Raw genomic sequence first — 25,443 nt, 5'->3', positions numbered from 1 at the left:
CCTCGCCTTAGATCATTAAGGAAGCAGAGGCAGCCACATCCAAGCAATCTGCAGGATCGCCAGGAAAGAGAGCCCACAGACAGAGGTGCTAGGCTTGGACTTGGGAGATTAGCGTTCCAGACCCTGCTCTCCCACAAGCTTCCTGTGTGACATTGGGCAAGTCTCTCCATGCCTCCGTTCCGCAAAATGGGGATAATAGCACTTCCCTACCTTTGCGGGGGGAGGGGAGGGGTTGTAAGGATAAATACATCAAAAGGTTGTGAGGTGCTCCGATACTGTGGTAATGGAGGCCACATAACTACCTCAGATAGATACATTACTATATGTGAGAATCCAATCAAGCTAATTAGGGCTTTTAGAAAACACCAGAATCACCAGTTTATACATGGTTGAAAAAAACAGTATTGAAATACAGTGTATGCCCACTCTGTAAATCCAACTACTGTCTCCCTGCTCTAAGCTTTGTATCTCCTGACACTGCCCAAACTTTGCGATCCTCACAGAAAGGAGCTGTCTGTTGTCTTCTCACTTAATAAAAATGTTTCAGCAAGAATGTTTTACGCAAAGCAGCCAAACACGTATCAATGCACAGAGGCAGTTTATGACCAGAGGAACTGCAGACAATCCCCAATTTCCTATTAGCTGCCACTAACATGAAACAGGCTCATAAAGGATATTGCTGTGCCTTTTCAAAGAAGAAGCTTCTTCCCACTGCCAAAAGGGAAATATTTATAATTGTCAGAAGGTCTCACCTCTGCATGAGATCCTCGCTCAACAGACTTAACCACGATTGCTTTATTCTTTTCTTCAATGTCAAACCCGTAGTCATCCTCTCCAGGTAAGATCTTAAAAACAAAAAGAGCAACGGGTAATGTTTTACAGATATGGAAGTGTGTTTTGGAGGAACTGGCGAGCTGAAAGGAGACAGAGTTGGGCTTTTCACTTCTTAAGTCACTGTTGTCATAGATTCATGGATCTGAAAGTCAGAAGGGACGACTATATCATCTAATGTAATCTCCTGCATAACACAGAGCCTAAAACTGTATCAGTTACTCCTCTCCTGTAGTGTATTGAACTTAATAACTTGTGATTTCAGTCTCTGTACTGAGTTCCATCAGATAAGCCTCATGCATTTTAGTGAACTTAACACATTTAATACACATCTAATAAATCAGAGAAATAAATCTAATAAATCAGATGAAAATAAAAGCTGCCTATAATCTAACACGTGCCACTATGAGAAGAAAATTATAGAAGATTACTCCCTTGATCCTTCCGACTTCTACACTGCTGAAAAGCACTGGTCTTTTTCTATTACAGTCAATGCCATTAACTAAAACTTATCAATTTCCTCCTGTTAGTGGTTCATCACAGCAGAATATTATGAAAATAGAACCGTCCTTCCCTGAAGGAGCCAAAAATCTCCAGGTGCAAAATAACTCACTACTTTAGGACACCTGCAAGAAAAAAAACAACCACCACCACCTGTTCAGGAGATGTTCAGATAAAAAGGGAAGCACCAAGGGGGGAAGATTCAGTGGAAAATGTGCAGTGGTTCCTTCTAACAAAACGCTTTGAGAACAATGCTACTCAAGCATACTCAGTACAAAGAGTTCATTAGAAAATGAGCACAGTGCTAGTTAGGTTTTGACCTTGCACTGTTACAAGTGGCATGAGTTTCAGCCCAACACAATGTGTATATTATTGCCTCAAGTTTGGGATTCAATTGAAAACTACTTGGGCAGCTCTCCCATTCAACTTGTCATTTTCCATGCAAAGAGGCTGTGCAGTTTCTCTCCTGTTGGAGAAGCATGCTCAGGGCTACATTTTCAAAGCACCAACTGGGGAGTTAGCCTTAAAATTCCCATTTATTTGAATGGGAGTCACGTAGCTAAAGCCAAATGCAGTGTTAACCTTTTGGGAGAAAAATCAACAACAGCGCTGAGGCAGGTTGTTGGGGAATAGTGGTAATTTCAGATAGCTCTATTGGAAACCACACTAACTCACCGTCCTTGTATTCCCTGATAACATGGTAAAGTTGCCACTCTATATGACCCACGACCACTACTCTGAACAAAACTTGGGTGTTTCTGAACATTCACATGTGGCATGACAAGACCATATTCAGCTTTCTCACAGAGGCGGATAGTGAAACAAAATGACCCAGTATCTTAAACATTCAAGGCACATCTACACAGCGAGCAGCAGCCTGCGGCCGCACGTGTCAAACCCAGATCAAGACTCGGGCTCATGGAGCTTGCACCACGGTGCTAAAATAACTGTGTAGATATTGCCGCTTAGGCTGGAGTTTGGGCTCTATAGCCTAGGGAGAGGTGTAGGTTTCACAGCCCAAGCTATAATGTCTACACGGCTATTTTTTGCGCTGTAGCCCAAGCTCTGAGACTCACTGCTGTGGGCAGCTGCTCACTGTGTAGATGTACACAGAGGTCTTGATTTGCAAAACCTGAGAAGCCAAGGGCTACACACCATTGAATGTCTAGTTTGTGTGCAAATACCCTGATTGCACATGGAAATCTCTTTCATGCCCTGTCATTTTCTAATGACCTTCCTGCCCTTCTCAGTTCTAAAACTGAGGGCAAACGGAATTGTTTGTAAAATTTTTAATGTGGATTGTTTTCAATGAAAGTGATGGTGATGAAACTAATAGTCCTACATTTCTACGCCACTTTTCAAGCCAAAGAATCCCAAAGCCCTTTTATAAATATTTATGCAAACTAAAATCAGTATTCACTTCATCTGCTGCTATGCAACACTTTAAGAAAGCTGTGATGTGTTTTCCACATAATGAAATAGTAATACCTTGCATTTCGGTACAGTACAGCCTTTCATCCCAAAGGATCCCAAAACAATGAAGAGACTTTCCATATACAGGAATCACTTCTGTCACCCCTGAAATGCAGCCACTTTGGGAGTATAAAACGGCAGCTGCTTAATACTGAACAGCAGCATCACACAATTATACAGTCCAGGATGTAAAGAAGAATATTCAATTGAAATTGCAGGGGAAGTTTAGACAGGCAGAACATCCTCAAATAGAATTTGGTCAGAACACAGGGAGAAGAAATATCCTAAAAATAGCCCATTATATTTGTTTCTATCACATCTGCTTTCTTTGCAACAAGTGAGAGACGAGTTCCAGCACATGTATCACCGTTTATTAGTGACTGCACTCTTTCCCAATAACAGCTTGTTACCACTACAGTGTCCATCATAACAATTATATAGTTCTTTGTTTTGCTAGTCACTCTAATACACAGGTTTCCAACTATGGTCTGCAGAGTAGTCCATGCAAAGCAGGCTGGTCACATGATGCTGGCTCCTCTTTCATTCCTAGCTGCTAAATCCCATTAAAAGGCAGCTAAAAATACTGAATTAAATATTTCTTGTATGACACTTTCCCACATAAGCTATAGTTGTAGTGCCACAGGGAAGTCATATAACTGTGAATGGTGGAGCGATGTCCATGATACAATGTCTATTAAAAGATGGTCCAGGCTCTGAAAAAATTGTAGATCCTCTACTTAATGTAATCATTGTAATAGATATGTACAGGGGACTGTATCTTTAAGGGCTGATCTTCCCAGACAGAGCCACGCTATTTAATGGATGGCTCTTGGCAGAAGCAAAGATGGCTACTTGGGATATGGCAGAGAGGCAGAAAGTATAAGCTTTAAGCTAAGGAGAATCTAAGTCATTAATGATCACTTTCTGCCCTCAAATTTCCATAAACGGCTCCCCACTGAAATCAAAGGGGTCTGTGTGCCCCGATGGACCAACAGAACTTGGCCACAAGCCAACATTAAAAAATGGTGACAACAAAGAGTGAGATGATTCAGTGAACATGGAACTATATCCCTACTGCACTATGAAAGTGCCTAATCATCTGGTAGGGGATTTTCCCCCAACATGGAAAACACATGTTAAACCATTGTCAGTGGCCAGGACATCAGATTGCAATATGGTCTGTCTGAATAAACAGTGACACCAAATGGATAGCTTGTGGCTTCCTTTATTCCAGGTTAACCTCTATTTCAGCCATCTTCTGTACACAAATGCACATGGGCTAAACCAGTGTTGGGAGGGAAGCAAAGGTTATATCTGGTACTCCCCTCACATACTTTCCAGTGGCCGGTTGAGGGTGGCTATGAAGTCAGAAGGCCTGGAAGCACGCAAAAGGCTGAAGATTTCTCCCCTTGCATTTGCTGTGTTTTCGCTTCAGCTCAGTTTCCTCGAGGCAAATCCCTTTTACTGAGACTTTGTTCCAGTTTTCAGAATCTGGCCCAATAACTGTATTTTTAGGTATTCCTCAGATGTATTCCTTGTGCTCCTTGCATGCATACTAGGGTTACCATTCGTCCGGATTTACCCGGACATGTCCTCCTTTTTGTACTAAAAATAGCGTCCGGGGGGAATTTGTAAAGCACTCACAATGTCCGGGATTTCCCCCCTCCCCCGGCAGAGCAGAGCGAGCGGCTGGGAGGGCTGCAGGAAAGTCCCGGGCTGGACTCCGGAGCAGCTGTAGAGGAGCTCCGCCCTGCATTCTGAGCAAGTGTATCAGCACAAAGTGCAGCCCTCCCCTTTTGCAACTGGGAGCTGTTTCTGCCATGCAGCGTAGCAAAACGGGAGCGAGAGCACTTTGTGCTGATACAAGGGCAGCTCTCCCCTGCAGCCCGGTCCGGCAGCACTGTGCAGGGCCAGGGACCGGGTTTTGTTGTGCTGGGGAGCGCAGCCACGTGTCCGGCTGGCACAGAGCCCAACACCCTGTTCTTAGCAGCAAGGTAAGGGGGCCAGGGGGCAGGAGAAGGGGCAGGGAGGTTCTGGAGGGGGCAGTCAAGAAACGGGGGGGGGCTTTTTGGGGGGGAGTGGAGAAAGTTTTGGGCAGTCAGGGTACAGGTAGGGGGTAGGGTCCTGGGGGGCAGTTGGGGGGGTCTTAGGAGGGGGCAGTTAGGGGACAAGGAACAGGGAGTCTTAGGTAGGGGGTGGGGTTCTGGAGGGCAGTTAGGAGCAGGGGTCCCAGGAGGGGGCAGTCAGGGGACAAGGAGCAGGGTGGGGGGCTGAGAGTTCTGGGGGGGAGCTGTCAGGGGGCAGGAGTGGGGAGAGGGATCGGAGCAGTCAGGGGACAGGGAGCAGAGGGGTTTAGATGGGTTGGGAGTTCTGGGGGGGGCTGTCAGGGGGCAGGAGTGCGGAGAGGGATCGGAGCAGTCAGGGGACAGGGAGCAGAGGGGTTTAGATGGGTTGGGAGTTCTGAGGAGGGCTGTCAGGGGGTGGGGAGTGGTTGGATGGGGCGTGGGAGTCCCAGGGGTCTGTCTGGGGGTGGGGGTGTGGATAAGGGTTGGGGCAGTCAGGGGACAAGAGGCAGGAAGGCTTAGATAGGGAGTGGAGTCCTGGGGGGCAGTTAGGGGCAGGGGTCCCAGGAGGGGGCAGTCAGGGGACAAGGAACGGGGGGAGGGTTGGGGGTTCTGGGGGGGCGGGAAGTGGGAGGGGCAGGGGCGGGGCTAGGGCGGGGCTCCTCCCGTCCTCTTTTTTGCTTGCTGAAATATGGTAACCCTAATGCATACTGACCTAAGTGTGTGATCTTAAATCCAATCCCTCTCAGGATACACATGAGTAAAACTTGATTGCATGATTGCGGAAATCCAACTCAACCGAGAGTGTGAACATGGTTGAAGTGAATTAATTGAAAACTTCAGACATACACTAGTGGGGAAAACATTTGCAGCATAAATCCAGCTCTGCTATAAGCCTTGCCAAGGAAGCCTTTGAGCCACTAAAGTCTTTGGTGTTACATTTCGCCAATCACTAAACACAAAAAATAAAACACAACAAAAACCAAGATCCTTTTGATCCATGACCTCCACCGTGAACTGAACATTCTGAATAACTTAAGAATGGAAGATTTACAGTATAAGAGAGACTTATTTTCACTTTAGTGTTTGCTGGCGTTTATAGTGGCCAAATCCACTCAAAAATACCCTTATCATGGCCTTTGGCTACACCTGGATGACAGATGCCTCTTGTTATTGACTTGCCAGCCCAACTCCTTGGGAGTTCAGAGATCCCTCTGGGACAGACTCTCATTAGTGACTCTGTTCCTGAGGGTGTTTTTAATCAATGATTTTGAATTCTCAAGCCTGAATAGACTTTGGGAGGCTAGACCAATGAAAGGTAATGAGGCAGCCTCTCTCTTGCAGAAGCTGTGCAGAATGAGGTCATTTTATATTAGCACAAGACTTAAGAATAATTCCCCTGGAATGAGTAAACAGTGAAGAGATTTTATTAGGGAGTGAGCAGGACTTTATTTTAACAATGCAAGTCACTATTTAATCTCTGAATAAGAGAAATGTGTTTTGCAATTCCATAGTTTTATCAGCACTTTTAAGGGGGTTGCCTTGTTCATTGAAATGGCTCTTTTAAAATTGAAGTGAGAAACATGAATGAGTTATAATGCAACCTAGTACCTACACACTTGAGACCCTGGGATGGGAGGGTGCTACACTATACAGAGTAAGTTCAAAGTGCTATTATTATTAATTATTATTTGATTTAGTGCCTTTTGTTTTCAAAGCCTCTTCTAAATATGACCGAGATAGCAGGTAAGTATTATCCTCATTTTGCAGATGGGAAAATTAAGGCACAGCATGTTTAAGTGACTTGCTTAAAGCTATACAGTGAGCTCATGTCAGAAACTAGATTAGGACACAGGTGTATTCCTCATTCTTGTGCTGAGACCACTAGATGCCACCTTTCTCCAAAACACCTACAATGCCAGAAGGCAGTAATGTTGGTATTGACTTTCAATGGTGGCTAGGCTCCTGAACGACGTAGGTCCTTTTGAACAATGGGACTTAGGCTCTTACCGCACTCCTTAGGTGCTTTAGAAGCTGTTCCCCATGATGTTTGCAGGCAGTATTTCTACAGTGATGGGAAACGCTCTGACACCTTTCATTTAAGATCAGACAAATTACCCTGACTCGGTTGGTGTACCCTACTGATAGACTGGACTGTGAGTGTGAAACTTCTGGTGGATCCTTCATGGATATCCATCTCCATAAGCACATTTGTCTGTCTGAGATTTGATTCTTTAAGTGCTGGGCCTGATGAGCTGAAGTGTAGATCAAAAGTTAACAGGGGAATGCTGCAACATGGATACAATCCCTGTAGCTGGAGGCAGTCAGAAGCCTTAATGCTTTCTGAACTATGCAAAGAATTTTGTGTATTTTTTCAGCATGTCATGATTTATGTGCATAAATCAAAAACAACTGCATAAATAAATGAATATCAAACTTTGTTTGAAGTGCATTTTTTTCCAGCCTGGAATCACTTTCCTTTGGCATTTGTGATTTTCATTGGCCAGAAAGCTCTTGTTGTTTCTCTCCTTGCAGTGCAAGGTTGTCCAAGATAGGGAAAGGGGGAAAAACCTAGCACCAGTTGGTAAGTGAGTTGAGTTTGTTCCCCTCAGGCAACACAGGTTACACTGCAGAGATACAGTACAAAATCCAGCAGAGCGGAGGTTGTGTTACCCTAACTACAATGTGGCTTACAGGGAGCCTTAAGGAGCAAGGCGGAGATGTTCTGCAGACAGGGAAGCACAAGGATTCCAGCAGCTCCTTATTGCTAACCAAAAAAGGGAGGCATGAATGTTATCATGAATAAATGTGATGCATTTCCAGTGCTTGTATCCGTGGGATCTTCTACTTCACAAGCATTCAGGCAGCTCTTGGTTTGTGTAAATAGCAATGAAGCGCAGAAGTTTAGCACAAATAATTATTAATTTGAAAATCTGTACCAAGAAGTGTGCTGTTTATTTGCTATGAATCATTCATTATTCATTTTTGACTGTTAGCTCTTTGGGAGGGGATTGTGTTGTGCCTAACACAATGACACTTGTTTAGGAACTACAGTAACAGTAATGTAATAAGTATTTCTCCGGTTTTAAATCTTTCAGTTACCCAGTCAGGGAGTAGATGTCACTTAGGTGCTCAGTCATACACTACTTGTAATCGATAGGAAACAGACAAAGTGAAAGGCCCAAGAGGTTGAAATTTATTCACATAAACTCTTTGGTGAATGCTAAAAAACACCCAACACATTAGCAGAAAGTAGGATCAACCAGGTCTACTGCTGATCTTTAAAAGGCTCCCTTATTTCAGGGGTAGAAATAATGCTGTTGTTAGACACTTGAACTTTTAAATAAGGGGGAAGAAAAGTGGAAGATGTATGCTGGTTAATCTGTTTCCCCCAAAAAGGGACCTCTGTCCACAGGGAAGAAAATCAAAGCCGCTTGAGTGATGACAATTCCCTCCGAGTGAATATGAAAATGATCTCTGAGTGCTTTGCAAAATGCAGGACTCAAGCCCAGAATGTAAGTTCTTGGCAAGTTAAGTAAATTATTCCTTTAGCAGCTTCTTTGTATCAAATGACTTTATAGGAGGATGGATACAGACACACAGCTCACTAGCACTGGCTGCGCAGGTGAACGATTTTTAGGGAGAAGGAGGGAGGGACATCACTGTATAGTGCTTTAAATATCACAATTAGCCATTAAGACAAACATTGAATGATCTCCCTGCAGGTAGAATAGCAGCAGGAGGGTGCAATTTTGGTCATCCCCCAGGAAAACTCCTCCCTCCTTTAATGGGCCTCAGGATCCTTTCCAGCAAAGCTGTTTTTGTTGTTACTGACCTGGGCTTTCTTTCTGCTCCTGCATTCTGCCAGTGCTCAACAGGAGAGGAGGGTGGGCTCTGGGCCACTGGCAGTAAATGAGGTTTTCTGGACAAATGACATCCAAGTCCAAACAAGGGTAAAGCAGTCCACATGCAGTCAAGAGTGTGATGGTATTTAACAGACTGGGAATTATGGGAAATAACTATTTGAAGGGCAGTCAACATGGAGGACAATATTATTGCCTGGAAAATGGTTTTCTTGGATCCCAGCCATGATATTGGAACTGAGACTTGAACTGGATATGTTCTGTATAGGAATCCAGCCTATCTGAAGCTATTTGGAATCACTCTGATAGTGATGCCTAAAAACATATGAATCTTGGAGAATTACCCAACTTTTACCTAAGTACATCTACCATGCTATTTATGTCACTCAGTGTTTAACTTCAGTCCATTTGACGCAAGGCCTCCTTTTGAATCTACCTCCCCCAGCTTGTCGCTCAAGAAAAAGAAGCCTCACAGTGAATCAGTCAGCTGCAGTATCTGGCTACTGTCTGTAATTTCCCATCCTGTTTTTTTTCTACTCTACTGTGGTATAAATTTAGTCTCTTAGAAAGCTAAAGATCACAATGCCTTTTGTGAAACAAACACCAGACCAGTTCTGTCTTACCAGCAGGCGCTTTGCTAGGATGTTTTCAATGAGCTTGAAGTCATTACGCAGCTGCTTGCTCTTGAAACTTGTACCCTCCATCTCCTCATCAGCATAAAAACGGAAATATTGGGATTCATCCTTGAATTCGCTCTTCTCCAGGACTGAAAACCAAAGGTGGAAGACACACACACACACATGTGGACAGAGAGAGAGCAAGTTAGAAGGAAATCTAAAAATATTCCCCCAACCTTTAGAAAACCAAAGACCAAACAAAATCCTGACCACCAATTCTAGCCAATCATTTATTTAGCACACTTTGGGCACACCTCTCCAAGATGCATGGTGGATCTTGGTCTGATCTTCAGTTCTTCTGATCATAGGCATAGTTTGACTTCTATATTTGGGAGTCAGCTCCAGTCAGGCCAATGTGGCTGCGTGTGGGGGGCAAGGGCAAATTCCACGCCTGCCTGAGGCTTGCAATTTGGGAGGGCAATGCCCTCTCTGACACCCCCAAACTACATCCATGCTTCTGATGCATGTGTAATGTCCATCGGGTCCTCTTAGAAGAAAGGTGCTATGTAGTATATTATCAAGCATTAGACAACTATGTATTATGGTTGGTTCATATAGGTCTCATCTCTGGAAACACCACTTGGAACCTGGAAAGTAAATATTACTTCCCCACTGAATTAGCATTTCTTCATTGGTCAAATGCTGATTTATCTTTGGCCGTTTGTCTAATGGAGCTGAAACACATATTGATGTGATTTGTTTACTTCCCTGTCGTGGCATCAGCATCATGGAGGAAGACAATGGGCAGGTTCACAGCTTTGGGAACAATATTGCTCTTGAACTGCTTGTTAGAGGGATAGCAAGGGAGTCCACACATAATGGTTCAGAGTGTATGTGGAATGAAGGTATTAAGAATGGATAGGAGAGCTGAAAATGGGAGTGGAGTTCCACCATATGGCTCTGAGAGAGAAAGGCTGTTGTATGTGTGTAACAATAGCTTCATAAACCAGAGTAAATCTGGGTGGCTAGTGCCCAAAGAGTTCCATGCTGGGCCCCATGATCCCTATCCCTACAGCTTTAAGACCATGCCCAATCCCCAGGGCTCCTGCTTATTCATATTCAACGTGCCTCTCCCTGCAGTCAGATATGGGGCACCTTTTCACGCTATTGGTGCAGAATCTGAAATACTCAAGGGAGGATGCAGTGGCTGCTTTGTCAGCCACTAGCTGGAGAAATTCCCATCTGTAAACACAAGCCCATTGTGAGGCTTCCAAAGGCCAGTCAGCTCAACACAACAAAAAATGGCCTCAGAAGTAAATTAACTTCTCAACAGAGTCTCTTTCCTTCAGCAGCTTTTTTAATCACTTGTCTGGCAGGGATTTGCAGAACCAGTTTGGCCGTGGTGTCTGTTTCCTAATATCTGTTTCCCCTTCTGGGGCCATGTCAAGGGTGGTTCTGATTAAAGCCTATGGGTAAACACTGCAGAGAAACCTACAGACAGCCTCTGATCTGGCCCAGAGCAGCAACACTGGGTGCTCTCCACACTCCTCCTTCTCTCTAGTCCCTGACTCACCTTTTCCAGGAACATTTCATGACAATGTTTGCAGCCATTTCATTTATATATGTATATAATAGATCTATATTTAAAAGCCTGCAGTTGTCACAAGGCAATGTATCCTAAAATCCAGGCGATGGCTGGGGCGCTCCCTGAGGGTCTGCCAGAGATGGGGGCTCTACAACGTACATTTTCCAGCTCTGAGCTCAGGTCTCCATGCACCCAATCACCAGGCTGGAGGGATGAAAGTTTGGACCCTCGGCTTCCCTGGGGATTGCTCATCCCTTGTCTCCTTTTCATGATGGGCCATATTCTGAGACACTTGCTCATGTTGAGTAGGACCTTGCTCTGAAAGGATCGTTGGGGCTCTTTGAGAAGGTACTACGCAATGTGAATAATGGTATCACAATCTGACCCTCCCGTCCCTCTTCCTCCAGGTTTCCTGAGTGGGGCCAGAGCTGCTGGCTGAACTGAAAGAGAGCGAACATGCTAGTGAGTTTCTACATGGTGAGTTCCCCCAGTTCCATAAACTGAGATTAGCAGTTAAGACTCCGGGAACAGGCTGTGCTTGCTACAGTGTCTTCTCAGGGATAGGCAATGGGGGCAGAGAATTTAATTCAAACTCTAAAGCCCCAAATGGCTACAAATTCTCAGAATCCATGTTTTTACCTCCGATGTGAATTTCCATTGGCTTTGCCCATCTAAAATGCCCATCGGCGAGGTGGTCCCTTTTCATTTTGGGGCAGGAATTATAGTGATGCTCCTTTACATTCCCTCACTAATTGTTACTCCTATATTGCACTAGGGTTTTGGGATATTTCAGCTGGGTTTCCCACATGCCGCATTGTGATTACTATGAGGACATGGGAGATGGCAGAATGTGGGGTCAGTAAACAGCCGGTGCTTTTATTTTAGAGCAAATCTTTACTGCTGGGGGGGTGCAAAAACCATCTAAAATAGCCACGAGAAATTAAAGAGCAGGGCAGACCTCAAAACACAGGGCTGAGCTTGAGAATCTGGCAGCTCCAGCAGCTCAGCTCTGAGGGCTGCCAAGGCAGCTCCAAGAGGCAGGAACTGGACTGAGCAATTTGGCAATTCCTTTAGAATAGCTCAGCCTCGTGTTTGAGATTCAGCACAGGTTAGACCAGGGCATGTCATGTCACTCCTGAGACCCACTGAAGTACATTTCAGGACGGCATTTAGCATGTGCGGCATTTCCGATGGCCCAGACATGGCACTGAAACACATGGTGAGAAAAATAGCTCCTCTCTACACTGGCTAAGTGCTGCAGTGCTTGCCATGAACATCATCAACGTGTCAAGTATCAGGGGGTAGCCGTGTTAGTCTGTATCCACAAAAACAACAAAGAGTCAGGTGGCACCTTAAAGACTAACAGATTATTGCCCAAATAAATCTGTTAGTCTTTAAGGTGCCACCGGACTCCTTGTTGTATCATCAACGCAGGGACCCTATGGGGGAGCTATTACCCCAGACATCCTGTATAGGCTCAATGCCTGCAGTATTCTCCATAGCTGCATTTCAGATGGATCCTGCTGGGACCTCTGCAGCTGTTTGTATATCAGCATGTGTGGCACAGCCTATAGGAGAGGGATTTGCAGATATCCCTGGTTAATGAGACTGAAGTGAGAGCTCTGTTAATTGGCTATGAGATGGGTTATTGATACATTACCGTGATGCATGAAGCCATTATTGCAGAGTCCAACACCCAGTGCGACAGCTTCCTCCCGAGTCTGACAGTCTCCCTAGAAACAGGAGGATAAATGTTACACCTCAGACTACTTCCTAATCTAAACAATTTCCCTGCCTTGTGCTTGCAGCTCTGAAATTAGCAGAGTGGTAGAGAACAATAGCAAACAATTAAAACAGGCCTCCCTTTGCCCAAATCCCATTCATTCCTATATATAGCACCCCTTCCCTCCCACAGGAATTGGGAGGACAAAAGACCAAGCCTCTGGAAAGCAGCTATTTTACAAGCACAGACGAATAATATTACCTCAGTGTGGAGACTTTTTTTCTTTATTACTGGCAATCACAATAAAGATTGAGTTCAGTACCCATTAACCACAGACAATACCACTCATTCTTAGAAGGAGAGAGAGATTTTTATCTATATCTAAACCGAGAGGGAAAACTCTCTATGCATAATCAGTTCAAGTGAATAACCAAAGTTTGCATTTAATTAAACTTCTATGGTACTCTGTTTTCTCATACAGCCAAATCTACAAAAAAGGACTCACTCAGTTAAATATCATTTGAAGCCCTCGAGCCAACATTTCAAAGTAGGGTGTAAGAGGTGCACCTGCAAATGTGCCTGTTACAAATCATTAAAAAGTAATTTGCATGCAGAAAATTGGTTATTTGCAATAAATGCCCAAATTCTGCATATGTAATAGTTTATTTGGCATGTACACGGGAAGATTTTTGCAGGTGTGCCTCTTGTACCCTCTCTTGCTCGCTGCCAGCCCCTGCAAGGTGCTGAGTATGGTTCACAGCTCCGAGTGACATCCCACTGAGTTCTGGGTGCTCAGCATCTCTCAGGATCAGTCCCTATTGAGGTGCCTTTATTTCTAAAATAAAGGCCACAACTGCAGCCATTAGAGGTTGTTCTCAAGAGAAAAATACAAAGAAACAAAAAATAAAAAATGTATGAAGAATGACGAGGCTCCACCCTGCAGACCTTACCCATGCAGCCTTGGATTTAACACTCAAATTAAGCACACAGTTTGAGCACAGGTCCCATACTCCCCAAGCCCACACCCTGAAGTTGGCTAAGAATAACTGACATGCTTAGGGTAGATTCCTATTACCCTGACTTGTTTGCATTTAGGTTCCCTCCCTTCTACTGCCTGATCCTCTGCATATGCTGCTCACTGTGAGATGGTGTGACTGCCACTACCTGACAGCAAGACAAAACCCATGAGATCTGTAAAATAAAAAGCAATGGCTGTATCCCTGCCAGGATACAGTGCGACTGCTCCAGGGGTTGCCTGAGTCTATTTCATACTCTCCCAAGGATACACAAGCAGTAGGTATTAATAAACCGTAAACTCAATTTTTGACTGTAAACTAATTTCAAGGCTTTACAAGTCTCTTCTCAGTTTCAACATCCTGCCATGTGACAATTCCCAGCTATCACTATGCCTTATTTTTTAGGCTAAATGGATAGTTCGTTCTGCATAGGGGCTGGGATTTAAAATCTAATTTAATTCTGTAATTGTGAATAAATTGAAGGGGAAATGCCTTCTGACACCATTCTTTAAATTAGCCTTTGGGATCTGGTTCTCTTCCAGGCAACTGCACATTAAAATCTCCAAGTGCAGGGATTCTAAAGCAAACTTGGCTACTCCTATGACATTAGCGTGGCCTCAGATCACATCCCTTGAAAACCAGCACCTTTTAAATTTAGGAGGTAACTAAAAATAGAGCATTTCAGATCCTCGGTGCATATTTCCAAATAGTATTTGGCAATCCCTCCAACTGCAATAAGAGCAGTAATAAAAAAAACTGTAAAGAGAGACATCATTTAACATTCTACATATAATTTTAGATGTGTCTCTTGCAGAAACTGCACATGAAATCAACACACCACCATGTTACTCTGGTTTTATGCCAGTGTAATCAATGGATTGCACTCAATGGAGCTACACCCTGGGAAACAATGAGCTAACATTGTGGTGAATAAGGCCCAATATCCCTTTATTATTATTTGTATTGCAGTAGCACCTAGGAGCCCCGTCATGGATCAGGATCCCACTGTGCTAGGCACTATACAAACACAGAGCAAAAAGACATTCCAAAGACCTTGCAATCTAAGTATGAATCAAGAGACGACAGATGGAGACAGATAGACAAACAGACAGACAGACAGGAGTACAAGGAGACACTATTGGCCAGCATGGTAGGCAGTGTTCTCAATACACTGGTGGCCAAACCGTGGCTACATTTTTTTTGTAGACATCACTGTAAAGGAGAGTTTTCAGGAGGGTTTTGAAGGAGGAGGATGAGATAGTTTTGGGGATGTTTACAGGGAGCTCCTCCCAAGCAGAAGGGGCATCATGGGAGAGAGCACAAAGGCACCTGTTTGGAAATGTAACAAGGAGGTGATGGAGGGTGGCATCATGAGCCAATCGGAGGCAGTGTGTTGGGACAATTTTTATAGTGGGGGTGCTGAGAGCCATTGAACCAAACTGTAAACCCCCCACCCCGCACCGCTAGTTCCAGCACCTATGATCAGAGGTGGGAGTCTACATCTCAATAGTGAGTAAAAGATGAAAGGTAGGGTGGGGATAGGCCATGGAGGGCTTTGAAAGTGAAGACAAGTAGATTATGTTTGATGCAATAGAGAAGGGGGAGCCAGTGGAGGGATTCGAAGAGGGGTGACATGGTCAAAGCAATGGGCTAGAAGAATGATCTTTGTAACAGCATTCTGCTTTACATTCTTCCTTTTACTTTCACACCTCCTTTCCTAGAATTACCACTTAATGTTTTCCGGGTGGAGTGTGGACCAACTATTGGTGGATTAGCCTCTGTCATCTCTGGGGCTCTGAATTCAAATTCTGACACAGGTCACAAGTGAATTGATTTTTGTCAGTACCAATATAGTCTCCAGCAGATGCTTGTATTCTTATAAAATCAAGGTGCAGTTCTGCACAGTTTTGCAGACTGATCAGGAATGCTCCCAGCTCTGCATATTCTTTTGTTATTTTCAGGGCACTTGCAGCTCACACTGAAGTCAAATTCAGGTCAATGGGAGCTGCAAGAGCTCCATTACAATTCAGACCCTTATCTAGGCTGGGAAGCCTTGGGAAGTAATGCTCCCACTTTAAGAGGGCACACACTTCAGTTCCAGGGTGCCCAGATCCTCAAATTACTTGCTGCCAGCTCAGTTGCCGCTGCAGATGTGGTCTTCTGATGGCCTGAGCTGACTTAGCAGCACCTCCTCAGTAACCTTAAGGAAATTCTGTGCCTAGAAGATGCTTATTTCCCTCTGTTACATGTACAAGCAGAAAGTATGTTGCTTATGGAAGCTGAATTATAGACAGAGGAAAGGATGATATGGAGGAGAGAATGGAGGAATTAACAGGAAGGGATGGTTTGTCCACTACAATGATGCCTAAGAAAATCTTTGCTTCAGCTAGTGCAAGTCAGCATCATTCCAAAGAAGTCAATATAGCTATGCCAGTTTACACTAGCTGAGAATCACGCCCACACTAAAGAAGGAAATGCCCAGAGATGCACACAAACACACCTCCATGATGAAAGTTCTACCAGTGAGCAAAAGGAGCTGTCCTTTAGCATCCCAGCAGCACTCTCTTTGGGATGCTCTCATCGGTGCTCTGTCTTGGGATTGTGATGATTATTTACATTACAGTAGAACCCACAATGTGCTAGGTGCTGTCTGCACACATAAGGAGACAGTCCCTGCCCTTCTTACAATCTAAGAAGAAAAGCAACATACAAAGGAGGGAGGATAGGTCTAGAATCTACAATTACAAGGCTCAGCCTGTGGCCCCTGTTACAGCCTCTTCGCACGCCTTTGGTGAGGCAAAGGGGATGTAAAACCAACCATCTGAACATCCTCCTCATATGGGAGAATCCCTATGTGGCACAGGGTCACCATAGCTAGCCTACACCACCTACTTTGTAGCCCTCCCCCACCCCCAAGTTAAGGGGAATGACCAAGAGAAAAGGACATGGCCCTTGCATTATGGTGATCTCTTGCTGTTAGAATGGCCTCCTGGGGGCTGTTTCAGCTGGAGAGACTTAGGGCAGTCCTGAAGCTGCTGTGAGTTTCTCTGGAGCCTAAACTGGCCCTTGGCTTGGCCCAGGATTGGGGATTATAAAGATGAGTGAGAGCCTCATTCACCCTTCCTTAACTGCCACTCAATACCAAGCTATTGTTAGTTGGGTAATTTCTTGCATCAAGATAGAACCAGATCTTGAGCAGGGATTTGAAGGAGGAGAAGGAAGTGGCCTTTACAGATCAGTTCAGGGAAGTGGCCTTTACAGACCAGTTCATAGTGGTACAGAAGAAAGCACAAGAATGATTGTTGGAGCCTTTTCCTCACAGCTACAGCTATTAAGCTTCCATCAACTACAACAGCCCTCATTCTTATGGGAAGGGCCGTATTCATCTTTTTTCAGCCAGCTGTCAGTGGGAGGTAGACGAGGTTGGAACATGAAGGGGATAGGATCCAGCCATTCACCTGCATGAATGCTTAGTGGATTATCTATAAATTTCCACGCAATCACAGATGCTGGAGCAGGTATTTCTCCTTTCAGGCTATGACCACTGAAGCCCTCTCCTGACAATGGTCAGAGGGTTACCGGAGAAATACCCAACACAGGCTTTCTTACAAGTCTTCATTTTTCAGGACTTAACCCGATGCCATGGGATGAGACATAAATACCCCATCTTCCATCGGCCATGTTTTTCCCTCCAGTGCCATGCCTAATACTGTGTTCTAGTGTTGAATACAAAACACACCTTAGACACAGAATGGGAGATGACTGAGACCAAATCCAGCCATTGTGAGCAGGAAATAACTAACAGAAAAGTCAAGCAAGCTCTGTATTAAATCTCCAGGGTTATGGAAATCCTGCAGCGTCCCTCTCTCACACAAAGACTCTCTGGTATTGAATATGAATTACTAGTATTCCAAGTTGCACAATTTAATAGGCCTGATAGTGAGAGGTGCTGAGTACCTACTAGTGCTCAGCATCTCTGATAATCAGGCAATTAGTGTCTATGTTGGCCCAGTTTCTGAGAGCATGTGATACACAAAGGATTGTTGCATGTATCAAATTTAAATGGCAACAGGTTAAATGTACACATAGTTAAGTGTCACTCAAGACTAAATTCAGCTTGATTGTTGACAGATGCAAGAAAATATAATATTCTCCAAGTAGGAGGCAGGGTTTAGGATCTCAAATGATGGCTAAAATATCATTTCTTTTATAGGAAAAAAGCTCTTACTCCTTTGTGTTGCTGAATCTTTTGAATATTTGTGAGGGCCAAGGAAATGAAAAACAGCCTCTTCTATTAGTGAAAGAGCCCCCTGACTTTTCCAGTCCAAATGACAAACAGAAAGCAGATTCCATCCTTCAAGTACTATGTTGAGTCATTGAATCTAAAGGAAACAATGGTCTTCACTATTTTTTGTACATTTCTAAATCAAACCATGATTTTCTACTTAAAATCCTGACTATAGAGGGTTTGTCAGAACCAGAAAGTGCATTTTTTCCAAGATCCCTTTTCTGTGATGTGTTTAATTATGAAATCACATTAGACACCACAACCTAGATTTTCAAAAATGGGTGCCTAAAGTTAAATTCCTAAGGCCATATTTGGGTGACTAAAAGATGAACTGATTTTCCAAAGGGCTGAGCACCCAGCGGCTCCCATTGAAATCAGCTGTTAAATATTTAGGTAGAAGATCCAAAGAGTTATTGTAAGATAACAGTTCAATCTGGGGGTGAGGATTCCAAGCAAGTGCATAGGAAGGCTGCTCTTTGTAGGTCTATCTGACTGGAAATCTGATTGTTGTTATCGTAAGTGCAGGGCACTTACAGTGTAGCTATAGTCAGAAAAGTGGCCACATAAAAGTGGCATCATCCCCATATTCAACATGCTGCATATGCTCCCCTCAATGCCTGGCAGTTGCATCTGCTTTACTGATACAAACACCCTTCCATTCCTGTAGAGCCATCACAGCTATGGAAGAGCAATTGGGAGTCTATTCTGTTTAATGCACATCACCAGCTAAATTCTAATTACACAATCTTTATTACTGCTCTTATAGAAAAGTCCTAATAGAATTCTACAGAAGTGCATTAGGGTTCTAGATTCAGAGTAACAGCCGTGTTAGTCTGTATCTGCAAAAAGAAGAACAGGAGTAAGAATTTAATAGAAAATAATCATCTTTCTATATATTTCTGTACCATCCTATAGGTTTCCATAGCATGGAAGCAATTTTCTATTAAATTCCATGGGATAGTTAAAAAAAAAACTATAGAAAAGTAAAAATTTACTACTAAGTTCCATAGGACCTATTCATAAAGGAAGGAATGACATAAGTAGCAGGAAGAATCCGTCTGGATTTTTATATCCATGGAAGAATTTGTAGTGCCACCAGTTAGAAAAAAAATCATATTTTTGATTTTTAATTTAGCAAATTTGGGACTCAATCCAACTCCCATTAGAATCAAAGGAATGTCCCCAATGACATGAATGGGAATTGGGCCAAGGCCAAGATGCAGAAGTTAAATGTTGACAATGTTCCTATTAACTAAATGAATACCCCAGACATTTTTCTCATGTCACACACACACACACATCAATTTAGCCTCTATACACAGATGATTCAAGCCTAATGCATGAAGTGTAAAGGAAAATTCAGTGAACAGCAAACCTGCAGGCTGGATTAACCGAATAGAATGAGGAAAAGGAGGGGAAAAAATGAGTTGACTTTCTCCAGACCCAAGACTGATCTTTTATTTTGACCTCTGAGTCATCCTCTTGCCTACAGAACTGTGATTAACTACAATCATGGCCACATTAGATTGATTAAATTGCTCCCCTTTGGCCAGAGCAGCTTCTTTTCCCCGCATTCTCCATGGACCCTGTTAAGCCACATGGAACAGATTCAACAACCTGAGCTCTAATCTGTCTGCTTTCCTTCTGCCTTTGCTAGGCAGGAATAGGTAGCCCCCCTTCAGCTGTTTCATTTGATAAATGGGGTCCCACAGTGTGTCTTCAATCACGTTTGTTTCCTTAATGTAAAAAGATGTCAAATGCAATTGGAGAGAACCTTTCCGAAGAAGAACATTCCAGGCCCGATGCTTACTACACAAAGGCCCTTTTACGTCACTTTGGCAATATAATAATACCTAGCTCTTATCTACTGCTTTTCATCAATGAGAACTTAAAATAAAGGGGTCTTTATGTAAGAGAGAGTCAGGTTCTAGGGCTGTCAATTAATCACAGTTAACTCACGCGATTAACTGACAAAAATTAATCGCGATTAAAAAAAATTAATCATGATTAATCGCAGTTTTAATGACCCTGTTAAACAATAGAATACCAATTGAAATGTATTAAATATTTTGGATGTTTTTGTACATTTTCATACACATTGTATTCTGTGTTGTAACTGAAATCAAAGTGTATATTATTTTTGATTATAAATATTTGACTGTTAAAATGATAAACAAAAGAAATAGTATATTTCAGTTCACCTCATACAAGTACTGTAGTGCAATCTCTTTGTCGTGAAAGTGCAATTTACAAATGTAGATTTTTCTTTGTTACATAACTGCACTCAAAAACAATACAATGTAAAACTTCAGAGCTTACAAGTCCACTCAGTCCTACTTCTTGTTCAGACAATCACTATGACAAACAAGTTTGTTTACACTTACAGGAGATAGTGCTGCCCTCTTCTTATTTACAATGTCACCAGGAAGTGAGAACAGGCATTTGCGACTCAGAAGCTGTCAATGATAGCATGACAGCAATATATGTAAGTACTATTTATCTACATTTTCCTACCTGTGCAATCAGCCAATCCACTAGTTTACTGGCAGGGATGACTGATTTGTAGGTCTTCAAGTGGTAGTCTCGATCTCTTAGGTCAAAGAAAATAAGAAACATCAGTATAAAAATGTACACATTTCGATTAGGCTGGATAAATGAGTAAATTATTACAATCTGTATTTTCTGCAGGAAAAGGAATTATGGATGGGAAAGACCTACGAGGTCAACTAGACCGTCCCTGTTTTGTGTAGCATCGTAACTAAATTAAATAAAATTTAAAAAAAAGTAGAAGCTACTCTGCTCTTCTAGAAGAAAGGACTGAGATTTAAACTAGGGAAGATCTCACAGCCTGGATGAGAAACATCATGTCCAGCTTCAGATCTACATTTTTCTGAAACTTGGCATTTAGATTTTATTTCCCACCATATCCAGGGAGAAAAGGTCAAATACAGTGTTTTTTTATAATTGCCAGTACTTAGGACTTCTAATATCGACCAGCACCTCTACACTCCTGCTCTCATCTAGAGTAGCACCATTCCTGAGACAAAGAAAAAATACATTTATAACTCACTGCTCCTTAGAGGCTTTGTCCATTCCAGTTCCAAGATCATGGAAATAATTGATGTTTTGGGTCTTTATGAAAATAAATTTGTCTCAAGTCTCTAAAGCAGGGGGGATTAGGTGGCTCAGGACATTAGGATATAACGACTTTTACCTTTAGGTCACTGGATCGAATACATCCCAGGGCAGTAGTGAATGAAAGCTGTTTCCATTTTATGGCTGTTCACTGGCCTGGGTGAAATGAGTTTGGTGAACTTGATCCAATTCCTAGTCCCACATTGCAAAAGCCATTACTGCAATTAATTTGCATTAATTGGCTTGCTCTTGTTGGCAGTCTCAGCAGAGAGGCCAACTGCTGAATGGGCCACAGAGGATGAATTCCCCTCTCAACCCACAGGTGGTCCTTCCAATTCAGGTTTGAGGTCCATTGGCACAGTTTTGTGGGAGAAAATTTCACAGCTACTTCCAGGATGTACCTGTTCTATAGCTCAAGAGAATATCTTACTCTCTGGTGCTATCAACTCAGCCCCTTTCATTAGCACCAAACTATACAAAAGATTTTTTAAGACAAAGAAGAAAAATCTAAAATTAAAATTCACCCTACCCACATTTTTCCTTTACTGGTCACCTACAGATGCAACTGTGCTGTGTCTGGCTGTTTTAAATAACTCCAACCTGCATGTTTGCATAACCCAGAAAGTAAGAAATTAGAAGGGGAAGTAGCACTTCCAGAACTTGAAAAAACAGCATGACATTTCCAGAAATGTGTGTCCTCAGAACAAAAGCTTTCCCCATAGTGTTTACACACATTTTTTGGCCTGGCTTCCAGTAATGCACTAAGTCCAGCCCAAGCTGTGGGAGTTATGTGGGCACCTTCCCCCTCTCGCACACTTATCATGAGCAAATGTGCTTTGGAAATGTCAGAATAAGAAAGCAGAGCATGAAAATATTGCGCTCTAATGAATAGGGTTTTCCAGATTGTGAGAGGTGGCTCCTCGCATTTTAATGTTGGACAGCAGCGTACAGGGAGAGCTTTGACATTGGGATGAAAGGGCTAACATTTCATTAGCTTTGGGCTCTTGGTCCAAGGCCCAGTTGCTCACTGCTGCCAGTTAAATGCTTCTCAGGAAGGATGTCTGGACCTAAACTCACTGACACATCAGCTGCAGGTGATGCCACTACATGAGTGGCCACAATATGGAAACATATCTGTGTGAACGCCTGAATCGCAGCCAGTCGCCCTGCCTCAGACAAATTAAAGTAGCATGATACCTACTGCCCCCATAACACAGGGAAGTGTTGTCTACCACTCACACACTAGTGCCAGGGGAATAAACAAATACTCCTGCTATGACCCTTACCGTCATTAGCTGGTCAATCATCTATTGCCGGTCTTCCACAAATCTAACCATTTTCTCTTTAGACACCCTCCTCACATACTTTGCTGTTGAGGCAACGCCCTCCAAAGTAAGACATGCTCTGCTGCCAGTGGGACACCATTATATTTTGCCCCAAAGCTTTGTAAAACCATCAGTGGGTGGGAACAAACTGCAAAGGCAGATGCTGTGTCGAGGCCACTGTGTTTTCAGTAAAGGGAACGGATTAGGGTTGTGACAGAGGCAATATCCACAGAGTCATAAAATCAGGGACTTTTTGTTTCCGCCCCAATACTTCTTGGCATTTACACCCAGATATTCCAATTTCAGCAGGTTTCCCAGCTTGTTAGAATGTTAAGCATGCTCTGAAAAGTGAGCTTCCTCAACCAGGAGCTTATGACAGCAGGAACAGTAGGATCAGAAGATGCCAGACAGAGCAGTGATCGAAAGGCAGAACAGGTGGGTATTGGGGCAACGAACAGCTGAATGGTGCCAGGCTGCTGCCTGCTGGGACAGGCTGAGACTTGTCATTAAGCAGGAGGATCAGAGATTCAGGAGTAGAAGACATCAGTCCACCCTGGGCAGATGGTAAGAAGAGTTTGTTTGAAGGACGGTGGGCTTCAAAGAAGAGTCTGAGAGTGTTGAAGGTGTAAGTCTATCCCTGAGGAGCCCAAAGTTTTCAGTGGCTGTAATTTTTCACAGTACCAGGTCATACTCCATTTAATTCCATCCCATCATAAACTTGGATTAATCTTGAAATAAAAGGATGGCTAGAGAATCTCCTGGTAGCAAAAATGGTGCATTGTTAAAATGCCACAAGATGGACCCGTGGTGGTATTTCTTCCTTGCCGATCACTATCTCATGAGACTGCTGCATCCAGCACAATCCATCTGATGTTGTAGGGACCCTGAGGTCAGGGACATTTTTTCTTGGCTCACATTACTATTAGCTTTTTCCGCTTTACATATGAATTTCTTAATGGATGAGGCACACACACAAAACACACACACACACACACACATTGCCACTTTGCCTACTCACGGCTGCATCACCCTCCAGGGTAATTGCCTTTTCAGTTAGGCAGAATTATGATTAAGTGTATTCATTCTGCAGATAGAGCATTGTCATGCCAAAAGTATCTTTCGCCGTGGAACATCTCCCGAGCAACTCAGGGACAGGAAGTCAACTCTGATCAAATTGGGACTCCAACCATACCCTATATTTGTTTTTTGCAGGGGTTATTCTTTGTCATCAAAATTGTAAGAACCTTAAAACAGAAAGTTCCTCTGAGTGAAAATGTCCCATTCTCAACCATGGGCAGTGGAACAGGACATCCGAACACTTCATTCTGAACCTCAAATAGGCTCATGACACAGGCTTCAGTAATTGCGAATCTGGACGTTCCATTAAGGCATTAAGGTTTAAAAATCCCATGTCTTGGAAGCAGGTTAACTAGTGCACCTCGATTAGTTCTATGCCTTGGGCTAATATTTGTTACACAAGGTCAAATTTCAAAGCCCCTATCCGGGCTATCCTCCTGCCGAAGTCAGTAAGAGTTTTTTGCCAAGGTCAGGATTTATCCCTTCGTGTTTTTTTATGAGACCTTTGCTTCAGCCTCTGAGTAAGTTTACATAACTTAACAAAACAAACAATACTGCCTGCAACAAGCAACAGCAACAAATGCACCTCCATGATCTCTCCTGATTCAGGCATCACTTATTAATATGCCCACTCTAACCCCAAACTCAGGAATATACCTGGGGTAAATAAATGCTCTAAAGCTAAGGGTTGTGATGAATGGGTAGAGAGAGCAGACTCCAGAATGGCCCTGAGACCAGCCCTCCTGAATTCAGTTCTACGGTCCTTCAGCAGAAGCACCTCTGCTAATCCCAGCTGTGGAGATGGGATGGTAGCAAAGGAGCCCGGATAAACTGAGCAAACTGTTTCATTCCAGGTTATAGGGAGAAAGAGAGAAGATTTCAAATGGCAGCATGTTATCCCCTTAAGAAAGACAGACACAACAGACAAGCAGAACTTACTTTATCACTGGAGTGTAAAGACTATGCAGTCGGCAATAGAGCCTCACACCCTAAGGAACAAAACAAATGTGGCTTTATAATTATGCACCAGATCCAGTGTTTTTTAAAAACCATATTGAATAGCTATAGCAGCTCTGGAACTACAGTAGTATGGCCCTGGAGAACATCTTCTCAACAGGAGTTAGACTGATCAAATGTTTCTAGAAACTCTTCTCCTTGTCCTCTCTTTCCCCTTCCACTTCCAACCATCTCTCTTCCATCCGTGGCACTGAGGTTTCACTTCTGCTCTCTACCGCTAACGTCCTCCTTTCCAGCACCCACCCCCATTCCAGCCCATGCAAACTGCAGCTGCTAAGATCACTCTGATTGAATCACACCTGTTTGAGTCCCCCTTCACTGGCTCCCCTAGTGGCTCCCCATTTTACCAAGTATGAGCTTCTTGTCTTCACCTCCAAGTATCTTCTCACCTCTCTCCCAGCTTTTCCACACTTGTCTCTTACTGTGTCACCCCACCTCCTTTGCTCTGCCAGCAATGGCAGCCTTGTACATCAGCTTCTCACACAAATAGCTCAGCTTATTCTATGCTGCTGCTTACCCATGGAATTACCCCTCTTCTCCTCCTGATCTTTCCTCAAGAACCACCTCTGAAGTGATGGCCATAAGAAATCAGCCAATTAATAACAGGTTGAGGGGCAGATGGGGATCACACTGGAATTCACCTTACATATATGTAAGTATCATTAAAAAAACCCTAAATATCTACACACCATTGCTACATCACCTCTCTTCTTAAACTGGAAGGAGGCTTCGGCTAGTATAAATTAGCCTATTGTGTTTTTACAGAATTCACACCCTCATCCTGACTGGGGGCTTTGGGTGCAACCATGATGTATGTAAATAATAATAATAATTTATCACTAGGCCTGGCTTTCTCTCCTAATCAATAGAATAATCCAAAATGGCATGGAAAGTGGGCAAGATGGGGAACCAGAGGGAGAATGTCTCCT

General features: G+C 43.4%; 1 protein-coding gene across 2 annotated transcripts in view; it reads right to left on the bottom strand.

The window, feature by feature from the left end:
• Nucleotides 1-25,443, bottom strand: part of PREX1 (phosphatidylinositol-3,4,5-trisphosphate dependent Rac exchange factor 1) — a 219,720-nt gene that overhangs the window by 45,784 nt on the left and 148,493 nt on the right. For both annotated transcript variants that reach the window (XM_054045980.1, XM_054045981.1), the window contains exons 13-17: nucleotides 24,437-24,486; nucleotides 20,475-20,550; nucleotides 12,594-12,666; nucleotides 9,355-9,497; nucleotides 753-845 (exon numbers count right to left, since the gene is read on the bottom strand). In XM_054045980.1, the coding sequence (XP_053901955.1) occupies nucleotides 753-845; nucleotides 9,355-9,497; nucleotides 12,594-12,666; nucleotides 20,475-20,550; nucleotides 24,437-24,486 (435 nt within the window). The remainder of the gene's footprint in view (nucleotides 1-752; nucleotides 846-9,354; nucleotides 9,498-12,593; nucleotides 12,667-20,474; nucleotides 20,551-24,436; nucleotides 24,487-25,443) is intronic.

The sequence above is a fragment of the Malaclemys terrapin genome, chromosome 12, assembly GCF_027887155.1.
Source record: "Malaclemys terrapin pileata isolate rMalTer1 chromosome 12, rMalTer1.hap1, whole genome shotgun sequence".
NCBI classification, from domain to species: domain Eukaryota; kingdom Metazoa; phylum Chordata; order Testudines; family Emydidae; genus Malaclemys; species Malaclemys terrapin.
This window is presented reverse-complemented; position numbering and strand designations above follow the sequence as displayed.